We start from the raw sequence: 17,504 nt of genomic DNA, 5'->3' as shown, positions 1-17,504 counted from the left end.
AATCGACTTGTCAGTTTTTATCCTTCGTCATTAGCATATATCGTATAAAGGAAGGATAGGTTATTTTGTAAAATAACGAGAGATTTTCTATGCTTGTCCCCTTATCTACATTGCAGATGTGTAGTTTATGGTAAATATATTTTTCCAGTGGCTATGATCCAGGTTGGATAGCTTGGGAAATTGCTGGAATCGAAATTGCGTTTGCATCGAAAACGATCTACGCAGGTTACATATTTTTACCTTCTGTTGCAATCCAAATCGTTGGAATTTCAATAAATTTTTTATTCTTTCAACTCGTCCAGCTTTCGAACGAAAAGAAAAGAGTTACGCGTTACGCGATCATTATATGAGAGACAATAAAAAAGCTTTGTACCGCGGAGCATCGAATTTTTCGTAGAAATTGTCAACAAAAGGTTGTGTCTCCGCGGTCTGTGGCGTTCGTTGCGCGCCTTTTCGCGTTGTGGTTAGCTATTACGAACACTCTTGATTTTATGGACACGATATCTTTATGTGACACAAACACGTTCGCCTCTTTTCGTTTAGGGTGTCAAAGAAATACTCGGCGATATTCAACAGTATATTTATGAACAATCCTCGCTTTCGACTGTTTTCATACAATTCTCGATTCCAACTGACCTTTCTCGCTTCTCGGTTACAACTCGACTGTTTTCTTAATCCGATTCGTTTGTTTTCGTCGCCCCCTCCCAATATCCCCACCACGCACGCGTTCGTTAGACGTCCGCGACCGTGCCATGTAACCTTCTTTGAAATATTTGACGGAAGGACCGTAGAAATATCGACGCTTCTGTGATATATTTTGTACCGATGAAACCGTTGGAAAGTTTTGTTCTCGAGTGCCGCTACAGTTGGATTAGTCGAAAGAGGAGTGATGAAATTCGTTGCATTCTAAAAACTAAATTAGTCCTGCTCGCCGCGTTTTTTGTGTCTGTTAATCACCACGGTGGGTATCCTCGATGAATAGACGGGTACAGAGACCAAGGTAGGATAGAATTCAACGTGGCTCTATTGTCCGAGCAAACTTCTATCCTGATAAAGGACAGTCCTGCCCTACATTTTTAAGAAATCGTAATTGCACCTCGCTTTTCCTGCTTTTTTCTTTCCTCGTGCAAAGTGCTATGCATATTTCATTGCATATTTTCTTTTCGGTTTAACGGCAAACCGTTTTGTTAAAGAGCTGTGTATAGCCCTGAGAGGTTATGATAACGAGACAACAAAGATTGTGACTGTTTCAAACGCGACAGAGGATTAAGATGGGCAGGTCCTCTGAATTTCTACGGATTTTCATAAATTCTTTTCATCCTTTGTCGGTGCAATTCCGAGCAGACAAAAAGTTGGACAGTTAAAAAGGACTATCAGATTTCACAGAAAATGAGAACAAAAGAAACGAAAAGAAATGAAAGAAAAAGAAAGAAAACGAGAAATGTAACGTTAAAGCTGCCATAGTTGAAATTTTAAATTTCAAAGTCTACACATTTCTTAAGAATAAATGGGATATAAATAAAACATAAATTACTTGGAATTTGTCTGGTTTGTTTATTTTAACATAAGGTTTACTTCATTTTCATTTTCAATCGTCCCTGGGCTATTGACTTCCTTTCCAAAAATCCCCCTAAAAATAAGTCACACAAAAATTAAATCACACAATTTTGTTGGTCAATTGATGTCTGTTCTTGGTGAAATGAAACTTTTATTAAATGGTAATACAGTTTTGATAATGAACTTCAGCAATTGGCATACGTTGCTGCACTCCATAGTGTCCCATAGTGATTTGTTACATATCTTCTGATAAAATCAATCAAAACCAATCGAAGACACGTGAAACCGTTTTACAATGCTAACCGTTGAAAGATGACACTCAACTTGGATAACCTTATGCTATAGGCCGTAACTTTGTTTCACCGTTCTATATTATTCGTTTTCGTTAATCGAAATTTTGATTCCCGAAATGACCAGTCGATATAGTCGAGGCCTTAATGCAATTCAGCATTCAGTATCGGATATTGATAAATCGGGTAGCTACTGTCGAACCAGCAACTCTAAAACTTTGTAGATGTAAATAGAGCAACAGAGGTCTGTCGATGCCGCTGAACTTCGAGCTTGTGTGCTTTTCGAGCGGCAAACTTTAGATATCGTGAGATTCGACCTCAAATCAATTTCAACCGAGTCTCTGACCGCAAAAACTTTGCTACATTGCCCGAATCGCGTGCAATCAGCCAATGTAATTTTCTTTACCCTTTCAATACTCGATACTTCTGTAGGAAATGATTGAAAACTAATTATTCCTTTTCTTCGAAACCTTCGTGCAATGGAAAAATAAGATAACGTTTCTCGTGCAACCAATCCTCTTCGGTCTTGTGCTCGACTTGTTAACGACTTATATTACGATTGTTCGTCTCATCGAAGTTGAAAGTAGTCTCGAGGGGACGCGATTCATAAATCTCGAATGATCGATCCCTTTTTTCACCGCTAGTATTTCAAAGCTTTCGGAACGCTTAAAAAGTTTATCATCCGGATGAATAGCTGGAAAAGAAAGAAGAAACGAAATTTAATGGAAGTGCTCTGCTTGGCCGACTTCTGACATACCGATCGATAAATCGGTCGAACTTGACAAAGCTTCGAAGTTTAATCACCTTTCCTTTTCCTTCTACCATCTTTCAAACCGACTCTAACGATGTACCAAACGAACAAAAGCTTCGATACAATTACCTCGCAGTAACGAGTTGAAGCATGGTAGCGTCGCCGTCAATTAACGAAGAGAATTTAATGTTTCAAGCGGTAAATTAAAAATACACGATATTCAGGCAACTACTTTATATTCGTTCTCGTAGTCGTTTTGTACGACGAGAGACGAATTTCTCTCGCGAAATCGAACAAAAGAACAGCAGGTTAATCCTTTCCTTCGATTTCATCCATGATTCCTTTTCCCACTGGGTTACCACTGGGTTGGAAGTTCAGCTCAGGATGAATTATTCACGGGTCGAATGAGAAGTCGTCGATAGGATTTTAGAAAGATCAACCCCTCGACTAGCAAGAATTTAAAGGTCTCTGCAGTCACAAACCCTTATTCGATTCTTACTGCTTTTAGACATTTCGCCACGCGTAGGAGTATCCATCTCTTTGTTGGTAGAACACACGTAGGACGAGTTAATCAGAAAACATCGAATTGGCTTGTCTCATAGAAAACGAAAGAAATATATATACATACCTAAATTCTATGGAATTCAAACTACCCGCCAATTGACATATTTACTTTTGCTTTGTTTTATCGACAGCCATTTTACTGAATAGGTTAGATCACGAGAGAGGGATGGTAATTTATAACTTAGAAAATCGATTCTCGATTCAACAGGTCAAATTTCTAGTAGATTTGTTGTGAATTGTTATTGTATACAATTCAATTTATTCCCAAAATAAACTCGATTTTCCAAAATCGATCATCTTAATTACCCCAAGGATTAACGTTATTACAAATCGATTTTCTCTACGCCACGGCGTTGAAGGTTATCCTCCGTATATCCATGAATGAAAACACAAAAGATGAAAGAATAAAATGTGTAGAATCTATAATAAAACCAGAAGATAAAGTGAATTACATTTTTCCACTGGAATTGTCAACAGAAGGAGAGCAGGTATAAATTCTATAGAATTCAAACTACCCGCCAATTGACATATTTACTTTTGCTTTGTTTTACCGGCAGCCATTTTACTGAATAGGTTAGATCACGAGAGAAGAACGGTAATTTAGAAAATCGATTCTCGATTCGATATATATCGAATATATATATATATGTAATTTCACGCTAAGTACATCTTGCAAATGGGAAACGAGACGCGACAGAATACATACTTTGTTCGTTGCCACGAGGATCCGAGCATCAGTTCGATATACGTACAGTATATTTGTCGAAAATTCGCTCGTGAGATATTTCCCTTTCCGTACGTTATTTCGAAACGCGGTCTGTTTGCGAAATCCGACTAGTCGCGGTCGCTAGAAATATCGTGAAACTCGATATCAATTCGAATTACACGTATACATGACTTTCGTATCGAAGGAATTTTAATAAAGTGCGCGGTTCGTTGCTTATCGGCGCATAGAGACGGTAAACCGCGTATTTCTATTTTCTCCTTTTATCTCTCCTTTTCTTTTGCTTCGTTTTCGCTCTTTGTATATCCCTCACTCTTCCTCTCTCTCTCTCTCTCTTTCCTCGCTCTCGCTCTCATTGCAGTTACATAGTTTACCCTTTGAGCGGAGTATCGTGGTCATCGAAATAGAAAATGAAACAGAGCTTTCATTTTAGCGGTTGCGCGAGCATCCAGCAAAGCCAGTATTTGCGTTGAAAAGCAAAAGCTCGGAGAAGATGCAAATAATTTTGGATCGGTGACCGTTAAATACAACGTTTGAACAAAAATAAATAAAAAAAAAACGATGCAAATTTTGCAAAGCAGGAAGCTCTCAAAATTCAATAAAAAAAATCTTGGTCAGATTACGATAGGATCGTTTTGATTCCAAATTTGAGAGAAGCAGAAGGAAACTGTATTTCTAGTTTCCGATAAACTTTCTTTTGAAATAAGCTCCGTTGTTTCCTTTTTACTTCATCCTCTGCCTCTAGAATTCAATTTCGTTACTTTTCCTTTCTTTCACGAACGAACATTCACAAACACGAAACTTTGCACGTAACGTATATTAAAATCTTGGAAACCACTCGCATTACTTTATTTTTCGCGCACGTATAAAATCGATAAAACGCATGACGCTGTGTATTATTTATTTGCTGCAGTCTCCGTTGATATATCGGGAACAAGATCTACGTCGAAACTTTTCAGGTTAGCAGAAATCTAATTTCGTGTGTCTTTCAGACATACCACTCGAAGAAAGTACGATCACTTCTAAGATTTTCGTTACTGTGTTTACCGACGGCAACGCAAGTAGCCACACACTTGAAAACAATCTTGAGAATTTCTTTCAAAATGACGAATAGCGTGCAACATCGCTATTACGTGTCTAAGTATATCTTAACTCCCCATCTTTGGACGTATCATCTTACGTTTCTATTAAGAAAGAAATAATAATATTTCAGGAAATATTACCGTGGTGTTCCATTTGGCCACACGCCGACGATTTGGTCGTTCTAAAAAACAAAAAAGGACGAAACACAGATAAGCAGTGAGGCCAGTTTCACCTTGACCAACCTCGACCAGCTTGTTTGATTTATGAATTATTCACAGCCGACGAATTGCTCGCGAAGCCACTCGTGCGGACCCTTTGTCTGTTTCCTTGCGCCATCTATATCGCGCGATAGCTTCAACACGTATCGTTCGCGTAAGGCCATAAATAATTTCCAGAATTTTTATTCCGAACAATTTGTAATTTTTCCTTCGTGCGAATATTTCCTTTCTCATCTAGTAGTCGAATAAAATATTACGGAAACTGAGAGACGAAGAAAAGAAGGGAGTTTTCCTTTGACGTGAATCACGACGTAAATTTTATTTTGTATTCTTCTGTCTGCTACTCTTCTCCATAGAGCAATGCAAATTGTCTGTACGTGAGAATGCAACGATATCCTACCGTGTACTATTCGGTTCGAATATCTTTTGTTTGGTTTCGCGCGCTGCATACCCATTTGTCGTCTTCGTGCTGGAACTCTAACGATTTTTCTTCGAAATTAGTGTTTTTTTTTTTTATATATTAACAATAACGTTTATTGCCCAAGAAAATATATATTACATATGTATATTCTGAATAAACAAGGAATTTCTATTGCAAAAGTGATTTTTGCAAAAGTACTTAAGCAATATATTTTCTGTCGGATTTACATTTTTAACATTACAGTTTATAATTAAATTTAAGCTGCTGAAAAGCGCTTCGAAGTTAGTTATACGGAGTTATCTGATTTCTAGAAGAGATGGAAGTCAGAACATTCGTTATGTTACAGCCTATTCTCGGACTTAAGGAGCCTGGCGGGTACGATCCTTATGAATCTCTTGGCAGCTCTCTTTATGGTTCAACTGCTCTTCATAGTTGGAGTAGGTGGCGTTCAGGTAAGTTTCGACAGTTTTTTTCGAAAGGAAAAACCTTCCTTTTCCTATTGCAAACTTTTTGCTTCTTGCGAGGTTAATGGACGAAAATATACGAGCAAATAAACAACGAACTGGAAAGAAATTTCTTTACGTGTATTTTTAAGGATACCGTGCTGCTCTAGCATTTGAAAGACTTTTACTCGATTTAATAAAGGAATTATCTTTCCAAGATCGTAAGCTCGTCGAGTAGGGTAATCCGATTGATATTCCAACTGATAAGACGGTCAAAAGTTTCTATGGATCTTTATCTAAATATCATTTGAAACTGTTCTCGTATAAATCGTGAAGGTTCATTACGTAGCAAGTTATTTAGCAGGGACTTAGCGTTCCCCGAAAAAGAAATCTAAGAAGAATCGAAAATGGTTGGAAGCTACAAAATAGATTAGCGAGAGTACGAAACTTTTTTCTAAAAGGAAAGAAAAATAAAAACGACCTTTACACGTAACATCTGACAAGCTCGTTACCCATGGCACGATCATAGGAAAACCGAATATAAATCAGAAAATCGAACTAGCCGTGCGGAAAATATCGCCGCGGGAGCGGGGATTTTAAATAGTTGGCAGATCTCGAGTTTTTTTTTTATTATTATTATTTAATATACTTTACAATTTGACCAGCTGAACATTCGGTAAATAAAAGGTCATAATATCAACGGCACACGGAATTCCCAAGGAGCGATCACCCATCTTTTTAGTACCCACCGCGACACGCGCTGCTTAACTCTGGCGATCGGACGAAAACCAGCATTTTCAGCGCGCTTTCGTCGTTGGCGATCTCACGAGTGCATGTAGGTGGAATCATCACCGCGATACGCCAGAGTTGAATAAAAGCCAGGGAATTTTGTTCAACACACTAGCACTCAGCTGCCGCGGTATACCGCGACATGCTCGAAACACCAGCGCAAAAGATAAGCGGTTTCTGCTAGAAACAACTGCTGCGTGTTTCTTTCTCTCTCTCTCTCTCTCTCTCCCTCTCTCACTCTCGCTCATTCGCACATTCTTTAACAAGCTTTCTCCCTCATGGCTGAAAAAACATCCCCAAGTCATTAGGGGGCTCGTACGTGTAATATAAAAGGGGTTAGTGGCGTATATCGTCTCGACGTGCTGCCGAGGAGGACATTAAGAGTGTGTATATCTGTTCGGAGCGTATTTCTCTTTCCACCTGGCTCCATCAACGTCTTTCTTTTTGTAATTACACCACTGCCTGTACGCCAGACCTCAGGAGTGCTGTTTTTACTTCTTAAGAGCATAACGTTTTAACGCGTTGAATGCCATAGCGGTCACCGGTGACCGGCATTCAACTTGGCCGTAGCGCCGTTGAGGTCACCGGTGACCGGCATTCGACGGCCGTGGCGCCGTCGAGGTCACCGGTGACCGGCACTCAACTTGGCTGTGGCGCCATCGAGGTCACCGGTGACCGCACTCTACTTGGTCGTGGATGTCACTGGTGACCGGCACTCTACTTGGTCGTCGAGGTCACCGGTGACCGGCACTCAACTTGGCCGTGGAGGTCACTGGTGACCGGCACTCTACTTGGTTGTGGAGGTCACCGGTGACCGGCACTCAACTTGGCTGTGGCGCCGTGGAGGTCACCGATGACCGGCGCTTCAAGATTAGTAGAAATATAGAATTTGAACAAATGTCAATAATTATAAATTTGCTATTATTACCATTGTTACTACAATGGTGTGACGAAATTAATGCAGTATAAAACATATCAAAATAGTTTTATTTATACATGAAATATGCATCTATTATGTGCGCTCCCCAACAGTGGCTGTCGAACATGGGAAAACCCGCTTTTATAGTGTTTTATCTGAATGAACAATAACCCTAAAGAACATTTCGACTTGAAAGATGTTTGATGGCAATTAAGGGCCTTGACAGTAAAATAAAAAATGCTAAATCTTGTAACGGCTCTTTAGGATTATTGCGGGTCCGAATAAGTATGACCGAGGGATGGATTATGGTTCATGGTAGGCTCCGGGACGTAACAACATAGAACAATTATTTAGCAACGCGAAGAAACAATATAAGATAATTAATAATCGCGAAAAATAAGTAAATCGAGCGAAATTGCACTACAGCGCCCTGGGGGTCACTGGTGACCTCAGTGAGATAAATTCATTAATGACGATTATATCCCGTAACATATCTCTTGTAGGTAATATTTCGACATAATATCTATCGCATAATAAAAAAATTCATCGTGGCACCAATTCCAAACCTTGTAAAACTGGCGTAGCATTCAACGTGTTGGATTCGTTAAATGGAAGGAAAATGTGAAACAAGCTATTTCGGCACATTCGATACGATAAATTTTCTACGTGACGAGTTTTTCAACGGCACGTACTTATTCAACGACACGGTTTCACATTGTAATCAGTACTCGAGCAAAGATATAGATATTTATCTTCGATTAAAATCTCTGTACTTTTCACCATGTTCACTGCAAACGTTTTAGGAGGACAATTCTCATTCACACCGTGACAGCGCGATTTGTTTCTGATAAAGATCTCGATTGATTCTTGCAAGTGTTTGTTTTATTTAAACTGAGGTTTATTATACGTGTTTTTTGTTTAATAAATAACAAGTGATAAAACTGTAATAGTTGGTGTATATTAAAATCACTTCAAGTACAAGTACAGAGATAATTTATGCCGGTCGTAATCGTCGCTCGCTCAATGCTACTGTTCATCTCTACGTTTGCTATTCGACTGTAAATGACTCGCTATACTGAACGTCCTAGAGGGCACGTTCGTCTATTTGTATAGGCCGGTGTTGTTGTAAAAAGTTAGTTAGAGTTCATATATAACTCCGGTTGACGATTGTAGCAGCACTCGACAACAAAACCTTCCAACGGTTTCGTCGGTACAAGTATATCACCGAAGCGTAAGTGCCGACAGGCCTAATGCGCCATCGATATTTCTACGGTCCTTTCGCCAAATACTTGGAAGAAGGCGTACGCGGCAACAGTCGCCTAACGAACGCGTGCGTAGTGGGGATATTGAGAGGCGACAAAAAGAAACGAATCGGATCAAGAAAACAGTTGAGTGGTGACCGAGAAGCGAGAAAGGTCAGTCGAAATCGAGAGTGGTATGTAAAGAGTCGAAAGTGAGAAATGTTAATAAATATACTGTTAAACATGGCCGAATATTTTTTTTGGCACTCTACACGTCCTACACCCAATTCATCTCACGATTACAAATAACGGCGATAATATTTTTTCCGGAGTTCGTTTACCTTCAAAACTAGCAGACCAAAACGACGTTGGTATTCCACGGCACAATAATATGAGCCTCTTCCTATTCGAATCTTCCGTTGACTTATGTGCCGCTACAAAACTTTTCCAAAATCTTATCCGAACGAAAGAAGTTTCGAATTAGCACAAATTGGAAATTCTTAACGATTCATTTTACGTCGTTTAGACTTATTTTAGAATAGAGAGCCACTTGGGCGTTTCATTGTGTGAAATTCGATCGATAGCGTACACGCGACGGAAGATCTGTACGTCAAAGAAAATGGGAATGACATTTCCAAGGCGTGATGTTACGAGTGTGCACCAGGAGCTACATTGGCCGTGTATACAACGTGTGGTAATCGTCGAAGAGCACTTAGCGCACCTATAAGAAACTTAATGACCTCGTCTTGCAAACCTGACTTCAAATGAAAAACGGTCGTACGAGTAATGCAACAGTGTGAGAGGTTAACAAATGTTTTGCAACTTTCCCTCCCTCTGGTGGGTGTTATCTGTTGAAATGGGTTCACTTCTAGGAAAATTCTATATTTTTTCCAGTGTTTAGTTTTTGGCACAACGATTCTCTTTACAGTAGCTTTTTTCGTTTCTATTATAGTATCGCGGAAAGATCACTGACATACAGCAATGTCGACGATAAAGCGCAAATACCGACAAGCCGAAAGGGTAGGAAAACTTTAACAGGCCTAACGGCCATCAATATATTTCGGCACCGCAGCAGTTGATGTTCAGTTAGCCGTCGGAGAGTCGAAGTGAAGAGTCGTTAATCGAGAGTTGTGATATCACACCTACTGCATTAAGTTCACGTTAAATAATCATCGTTTAATTCACTGCAATAAATCCAGCTATTAATACATTATCATATAAAATAGAAACCATTGAAAATTCTAATTTCTAAGATTTCTATATAAAGAATTTCTATAATACATTCATCCACTCGTTTGCTCTTTCTATTCCGAGATATATAAAGATCTCAACATTATCCACGAATTAGATGTTCTCCATTGACGATGCTTCAGCTCTTTGCGGACGAGTGTCGGCAAATAACCGTCCGAATCTGTTCACAGTTCCGGACAGTTACTGTGAAGTGGCTGGCATACGTCTCTTTTTCTGAGCAATAATCTTACGCGTATTTACGCATGGGTATAGTAAATTAAACAGTATTATGTTTTTGATGAAAGAAAATTATAGATCTTTAAACGAATTTTAATCTTTCAATGCCACTACCAAACGAATCAGCTAGCTTTTTATATATTTTTTATAATACCTTATACACGCTGCCTAAAAGTTCCAGAAAGAACATGTTCGATAGTGATAGTAGTGGTGACGAATACTATTTTGAATCTAATAAGATAGAACACGACAACAGTGCTTCAGACAGTTTTAATATTTCTAGTGATAGTGACAGTGATGATGAACTAAATATTGAAGAAAATAATACAAACTTTAACACTGAATAACGTAATCGTTCAACGTGTATATTTTCTCAACTGCGCGCTCCGAGATACCTCTCGTTCACAGCGACGCTCGCTCGTCAAGAGGCCCCGTCCGTAAAGGTTAGCTTTCGCTTCAGATTTTCCACGGCGTCTCGACATCACGCCTCTGGAAAATGTCCATTCTTTCGGATATGGACACGGGAAACGAGCCCAGATCCAATCGTGATTCAGGTCAAAGTTGAGCCGAATCTAACTGAAAGCTAATGCAAACGAAATTCGTTGAATTTAATCCGAAGCAAGCAAAGCGGATTTACCTGTGTTTCGAATCACATTTCCGAACGACAACTTTCGAGCAACATCGTGATTATTCGCCGAAAAGGAGCGAATATCAAAATCGAATTGCAGCTATTCCACACAAAGCTGTTAGAAAGTATTGTCGTAAATGTTGCAAATTTTCTAGATTATGAAAAAATACCAAAATTATATCAACATTTATTATTTTTGCGTTCTTTTTCCTGCATTGAAACGACGATTAACCAAGTAAGACAAAGTACAAGGTTATATCTAAAGTTTCTAATTAACTATCATCTCGCAAATGAACTAGGATACCGTATAGAGATATTTCCAGCTAATTCGCTCGGGTCATGTCGTTTAATTACCCGAACGTACAAATCGACGTGGATGAAAACTAGCGCAGCGTTCGAAATGAAGTTAACTGGATGACGCGAATCAACTACTTTTTGTCTTATGAAAAGATAAAGGTCGCGGTGAAAACTGATTATAAAAATTTAATTGCGCGCGTGGTTTTCCGTGTACTTTTTTCATGGATGTTGCAAAGAGCATAATCCTTTCGGGCTCAACCCTTAAAAAAGAGCAGATAAAAACTTCAATTATTCTTTCATCCTTACTTCGAATAACGAACTCGGTCGGTATAAAACGCAAACGAAAGTACTTAACCATAGTTAAAAGAGATTAACCACGTTTCATTCGAAAGAAACAATTATCACGAACTGAGTAAACGAATTTATCAATTCTTTTAATATGATTTCTAAGATTTCTAACATTTCTCTTTTCTTTGATTGTATTATCGCGAGCATCGAAAATTTTCTTACTGTGTGCATGCATTCAACTATTGGAAAACACTGCATATGGTGGCAGCCATAGTACGAGTAGTAAGAGATATAGCAGACTGATGGCGTTACGTTTTATCGATTTCTATTTGATATCGATGATCTTCAGAGGAAGCGCAAATCGATGGAGATCGAAAAAGTAATTACGTACGATTTTCTTAACTATGTGAAGTGTGTCGATTGTCTGTCATATCCTTTGTTTCACGTTCGCGCTTGTGCTCTCAATTCCCATATAATTTCCGTATAAAACCGAATGGAAACTTAGTTGGAATATGATATATTGAAACGCATATTAAGAAAATTGCGTTTTACGAACTCCTACAATGGATATATACTGCCTGAATATCGATGTATAGATCGACATAAAGATAAGGCATTTATGACGATCGATGGATGTTAGTTAATCTACGTCACAACTTCAGTACCCAGTAATTTTTCGCCGCGATCCCCATGATATTAACCATGTTCATTGACGTCCATACTTAAGTAAGTGACTTTTCGCATTTATCTACTTTCTTTCTCACGTAGCTCATTCTTCTTAACAACTTTTAGACACACACATTTTACATTATTTTTTATTCATCGTTAGTAAATCATTTCATACCAAAATGATACGGTTAAATTACCTAAACGATTTAAATCACTTTTGGGATTATTATTTCGTTTTCGGTTCAACATTTTGCAATTACGTTACGATAACGATGCAGCCGAATTCTAATAAGCCATTGTCACAAAATACATACTTTGCGATAAAAACGCAATTACAATCGATTACGCGTCGATGCGTTCGAAATATGTAAGAAGATTTTCGTGATTTATATAAAAATCCGTGTAGCTGGAATAAATGTCGAAAGGAAGAAACGTGGATGTGTAAAGTTATTGAATTCTTGTTGTTTTCACAAAGAAAGATTGAAAATGAAACCGCGATGAGGATACCAATACCTGCAATGCAGTATACTTCTCAAAGTCCACAAAAGTCGCTGTTTGAAGCGAACTGTGAGAGAACATTTGAGATTCAGAATTACGGTGGAGGTTCTTTCAATTACAAAGTTTTCCCATAGTTGAAGAAAGTAGCGAAAATCGAACTCGTGCATCGTTGAATCATGAATGTTCTGCCTTGTAACTTGTTCGGTTTTCGAAAAGATTTTAAAAGCCTTTATCTTTCACTTGTAATCTAGCGAGATTTAACTTTAGTGCTGTTGAGAATTGTGGATCTTAATCGCCGAAATAAATGTATAGGAACACTTACATTACATATAGAAATGATATTAAAATAGTTTCAGATTTATTTAATATGTGATTTACAAGATATTCATAGATACACATTGTACACGTCTCAGCACTCTTTTTGTCTCGCCATCTTTCTTAACACCATGCGTACGGAACAGTTGCATTCTTCTGTTTTACGAGACGCTGCGCACGCACGTACTACCACACACTCATATATGTGTGACACTACTACGCGGCTAATCCAGTGTACCACACAAAATTGCATATATCTCAATAAGTGCACTGTCCAACGAAGAGGATCAACGACGAATGTATTTCTTACTCAGGGATTAATAATCGATTAGTCGTCGTTGTAAGAGAAATTGCGCGCTAAACGTGCGATATACGAGTGATCGATTTAGAAATTAGACTCACGTAGTTCGATACGAATCATTTTCGATTCCATGGTTTAAAAGGAGCAAAGGGAAAGAAAAAATCACAAAGCGTATGCGCGAGAAAGTTTCAAAAACTGCAGTCGTGGTAACGGGAATATAAATCTATAAAGTTTTCCCAGTTCAGCAGAGAAAACTTTGTCCAGGAAGCATGCATTATTTACGTAGAACTGAGGTGAAATTTGCCTTGTTTTATCAACGATATTTGCTTAAAAATTGCCTGAATATATAGAGCTATATTCTCCATTTAGTTCTGGATAAGAAGTTTGCAAAATACACAGTTGCTTAGTTTTAAAAGGTTAGAACTAAGATTTTCAATTTTCCAAATATCTACCAGCTGAAATTTTAATTACATAATTTCTGAGAATCTCTTGGCGTAAATGGAATTTTATCTTTAACCATAGCTACGACATCCATTTGCAAAATATATTATGTGATAAAAATCGCAGTTAACCAAACTCCTCAAAGAATTAACAAATTTTGACTCCCATCAAATAACTTTTTTTTTTATATCTGAAGCTTTGATGCGTCTTTTAATAGCTTTCTAATATTTAATTATATTGTTCGTTAGACTTTTTCGACAACAATTTCCTATCCACCAGGTTTAGTCGAAATCCGAATTTTCTTATATCGAAAAACGTAAGATCGTAGATATATGGACGTGAAAGGAAAGAAAATAAAAAGAGAAGCACTGTTTTCATTCAAATTGAATCGACGCTTTCATTGGTATGTAATTCGGATTTTTAAGATTGAACCGACAGATCCTACATATATCGATAACGCTGCTTTTAGGTTAACGTTGGATCGAACAACTTGCGTTTATCTTTCCTAGACACGTTTTATATTACGTGCAACTTTTCAACACGTTTGTTTTGAAACGGGTAAACTTCCATCTGCGACGTGTAGCAAAGATATTGAAAATTTTTATAGAATCAAGAAGTTCAAGTAAGAAGTAGAAACAAATATGTAGTTGCTTTCTAAGTTTGTCGCGCATCGAAGCAAACGAACGACAGATTTTTATCGTAATCCATCAAATATATAGGTGTCGCGATATTCGCAACCGTATAGTTAAATTTTTACTGTCAGCTTTCAAACTCCTTAGATGTCGCTTTGTCGATACAATCCCCGTTTCTCTCAGTATTAATGTGTGTGGCCCATTCTCCGACATTTATCAAAAATTTCTTTTTTAAATGCATTCCAACTTCTATTCTTTGGAAGATCCATAGTATAAAGAGGTTATCTCATGAGACCCAATTTCCTCATTGCGTGTGCACAAACTATTACGTAAAATTGTCCAAATCTAGTGTAATTTTAACTATTTGTTTTAGTAAAGTAATATAAAAGAAGACATATCGTCTCACGATGTTATTTAGTGCTCGTTAAGTGGAGTAAACCGTTAGTAGTTCCAGTCACGATCCATAGCGTCGATAGGGTTACAACGAACTGCGTTATTTGTCGAAACTGTGAGCACGTCGTGACCGAACTTGTACCGTTAACAAAGTCCTCTCAACTGTACGTTATCTAATTGTAGCTTAATTTAGATTTACCAGACGATCGATAAACAAGAACGATCATCGAATATTCAAACGTAGAACGAACTCGATCGAAAAACAAGTTATTTGCGAAGGTAGAACGATACTGAAACGACAAGAAATCAATAATAATAAGAAAAAGTAGTCGGTACGAAACCAAGAGATATTGGCGAGAATGCACGAAAAGAAAACGAAATCAAAATCAAACGTAATCGAGCACTATGGAAAACTCGATAAAAGTAGATCCCTTTAGCCAAAGATAAGAACAAGAAGAAGCTCTCTATGCAACTGATATTAATGGGATATCTTTCTAATTCGCATTCCAAATTTCAATGAAACAAAAATAGTAATTCAGTGTTTATAAAAATATATATCGTGTCAATGGAGAGTTTTATTATAAGAATCGATAGATTTGGATACTTTATTCAATCTTAACCTATAATTTATGGTTCTATGATAATAGCTTATAATTATACTTTAGTAATCATTGCAATTGCAAATTAAGATCGTGTTTTGTAAATCTGATATTATTGATTTGCATCGTAAAACTACGTTATAGACAACTTTTATTACTCTCTTCAAATGGTAATTACGTAACAACAACTAAAAATTGGATTGAACGTCGGTTATCGATCGAGACACTAATACAAGTAAATATTATACATTATGGGAGCTGCAGCAAAGCAATTAACTTGTGCACATTTGATACACTTGATTATATTTACCTCATAGCGACGCATCAAATTTACAGTACGATTAAACAATTTGATAGACTAACAAGCTCGATATTTCAGCTTCTCGTCTGAAATTGTTTGCGATTCGAGACTATTATCGATTAGATTATCGATAGAGACGTAAAAAAGGTACTAAAATATTGAGAGAGAAAGAAAATTAGCTACCTTCAGGGCAATAATATTTCCCCACGACAAGAGCGATTACTAGTAATTGCTTCGATATAACAATCGAATCTTTTTTTCAATAGTTTTAATCGATTCGTATTACAAATTAACAATTCTCGATTTCCTTGTAATTTGGTATCGAAATCTTTCATCGAAGATTGGAGAAGGAACATTATCTTTGAACTTTCTCGATACAAGAACATCTTGGCTTCAAATTCGTTCATTTGAAATCTCAAATTCACGATGTCGATTCAAATTTCCGATCTTGTTCCTTAATACTCGTAGTCGAGGGATAATCCCTAGCTTAGACCTCGACCGTACATATCGAGAGGTTCGAGTTCTCTCGGCTTTACGTTATTCTACTTCGCTTTCGTTCGATGCTTCAAAAGAATCTACTCCTTTGAACGCTTCCATTCGACTGTTGCATCTTTAAGATGTATTCGTCCCGGTATACCTGAAAAACCGTTTTCTTTTGCATAACCCTTTATGCACAGATTTATATAGGATTCGAGAAAACAGGAACGGTATCAAAATTTCAGCTATAAATTTATTTATATGTAACGTATATGAATATTACGAAAATTACGGAATCGACCTAAAATTGCATGTTTCGACTGCATTAATTACGATGAATTATTAAGTTGCATCGGTATATCTACTCTCGATTTTAAATGAATATCCTCGTTGTTACGAACGTAATTTACGTTAAATATATATCTCGAGGTTAATTCATTGGTATTCACATACATTGATTAATTATATATAATATATATAGATTAATTAAATATATTGATGTATAATGTATATATTGTTAATCAATATACATATATATATATTGCTTATTATCACCTACCAATTATATATATATAATTCATTGGTATTCATATACATTGATTAATTATATATGTTATATATATATTGATTAATTATGTACGTTATATATATATATATAGATTAATTAAATATATCGATATATAATATATATATATATATTGTTAATCAATATATCTATATATATTGCTTCTTACCATCTACCAGTTATATATATATTTCATTTGTATTCATATACATTGATTAATTATATATGTTATTTATATATTGATTAATTAAATACATTGATATATAATATATATATTGTTAATCAATATATATATATTGCTTATTAATATCTATCAATTATATATATATATATAAACGTTCTATTAGAGAAAAGAACAGTGATAGCCGGTGCACCAATATATATATATAAATATGAAACGATGCGATTTATCGGCTAGTGTAATTACAAAGTCAGCATTCGAAATGTCGCATGGTTGGTTTACAAGCTCGTCGCGTTGGTGAAATTTTCATTTATAGTCGGACGGCGAAAGCAACGTGGCCGAAAAAATTTAATGGATCTGTTTAAACGATTTTCGCGGTGAATTTGCACGATGCAGGCAGACTGAGCGCAACGGAAATGTTTCCTCCACACAAAATACTAATTACTGTAATT

At 36.9% G+C, this 17,504-nt stretch overlaps 1 protein-coding gene across 6 annotated transcripts in view; it reads left to right on the top strand.

The window, feature by feature from the left end:
- LOC139996823 (adhesion G protein-coupled receptor E3) overlaps positions 1–17,504 on the top strand; it is a 76,115-nt gene that overhangs the window by 46,239 nt on the left and 12,372 nt on the right. For 5 of the 6 annotated variants that reach the window (XM_072021344.1, XM_072021346.1, XM_072021345.1 and 2 more), the window contains one exon: positions 5,955–6,060. In XM_072021344.1, the coding sequence (XP_071877445.1) occupies positions 5,955–6,060 (106 nt within the window). Of the gene's footprint in view, positions 1–790; positions 1,001–5,954; positions 6,061–17,504 lie in introns of those variants that run through there. The other variant, XM_072021347.1, reaches the window with a different exon arrangement.

The sequence above is a fragment of the Bombus fervidus genome, chromosome 19, assembly GCF_041682495.2.
Source record: "Bombus fervidus isolate BK054 chromosome 19, iyBomFerv1, whole genome shotgun sequence".
In the NCBI taxonomy this organism is placed as follows: domain Eukaryota; kingdom Metazoa; phylum Arthropoda; class Insecta; order Hymenoptera; family Apidae; genus Bombus; species Bombus fervidus.
The sequence above is the reverse complement of the archived record's forward strand: the minus strand, read 5'-3'. Positions and strand labels throughout refer to the sequence as shown.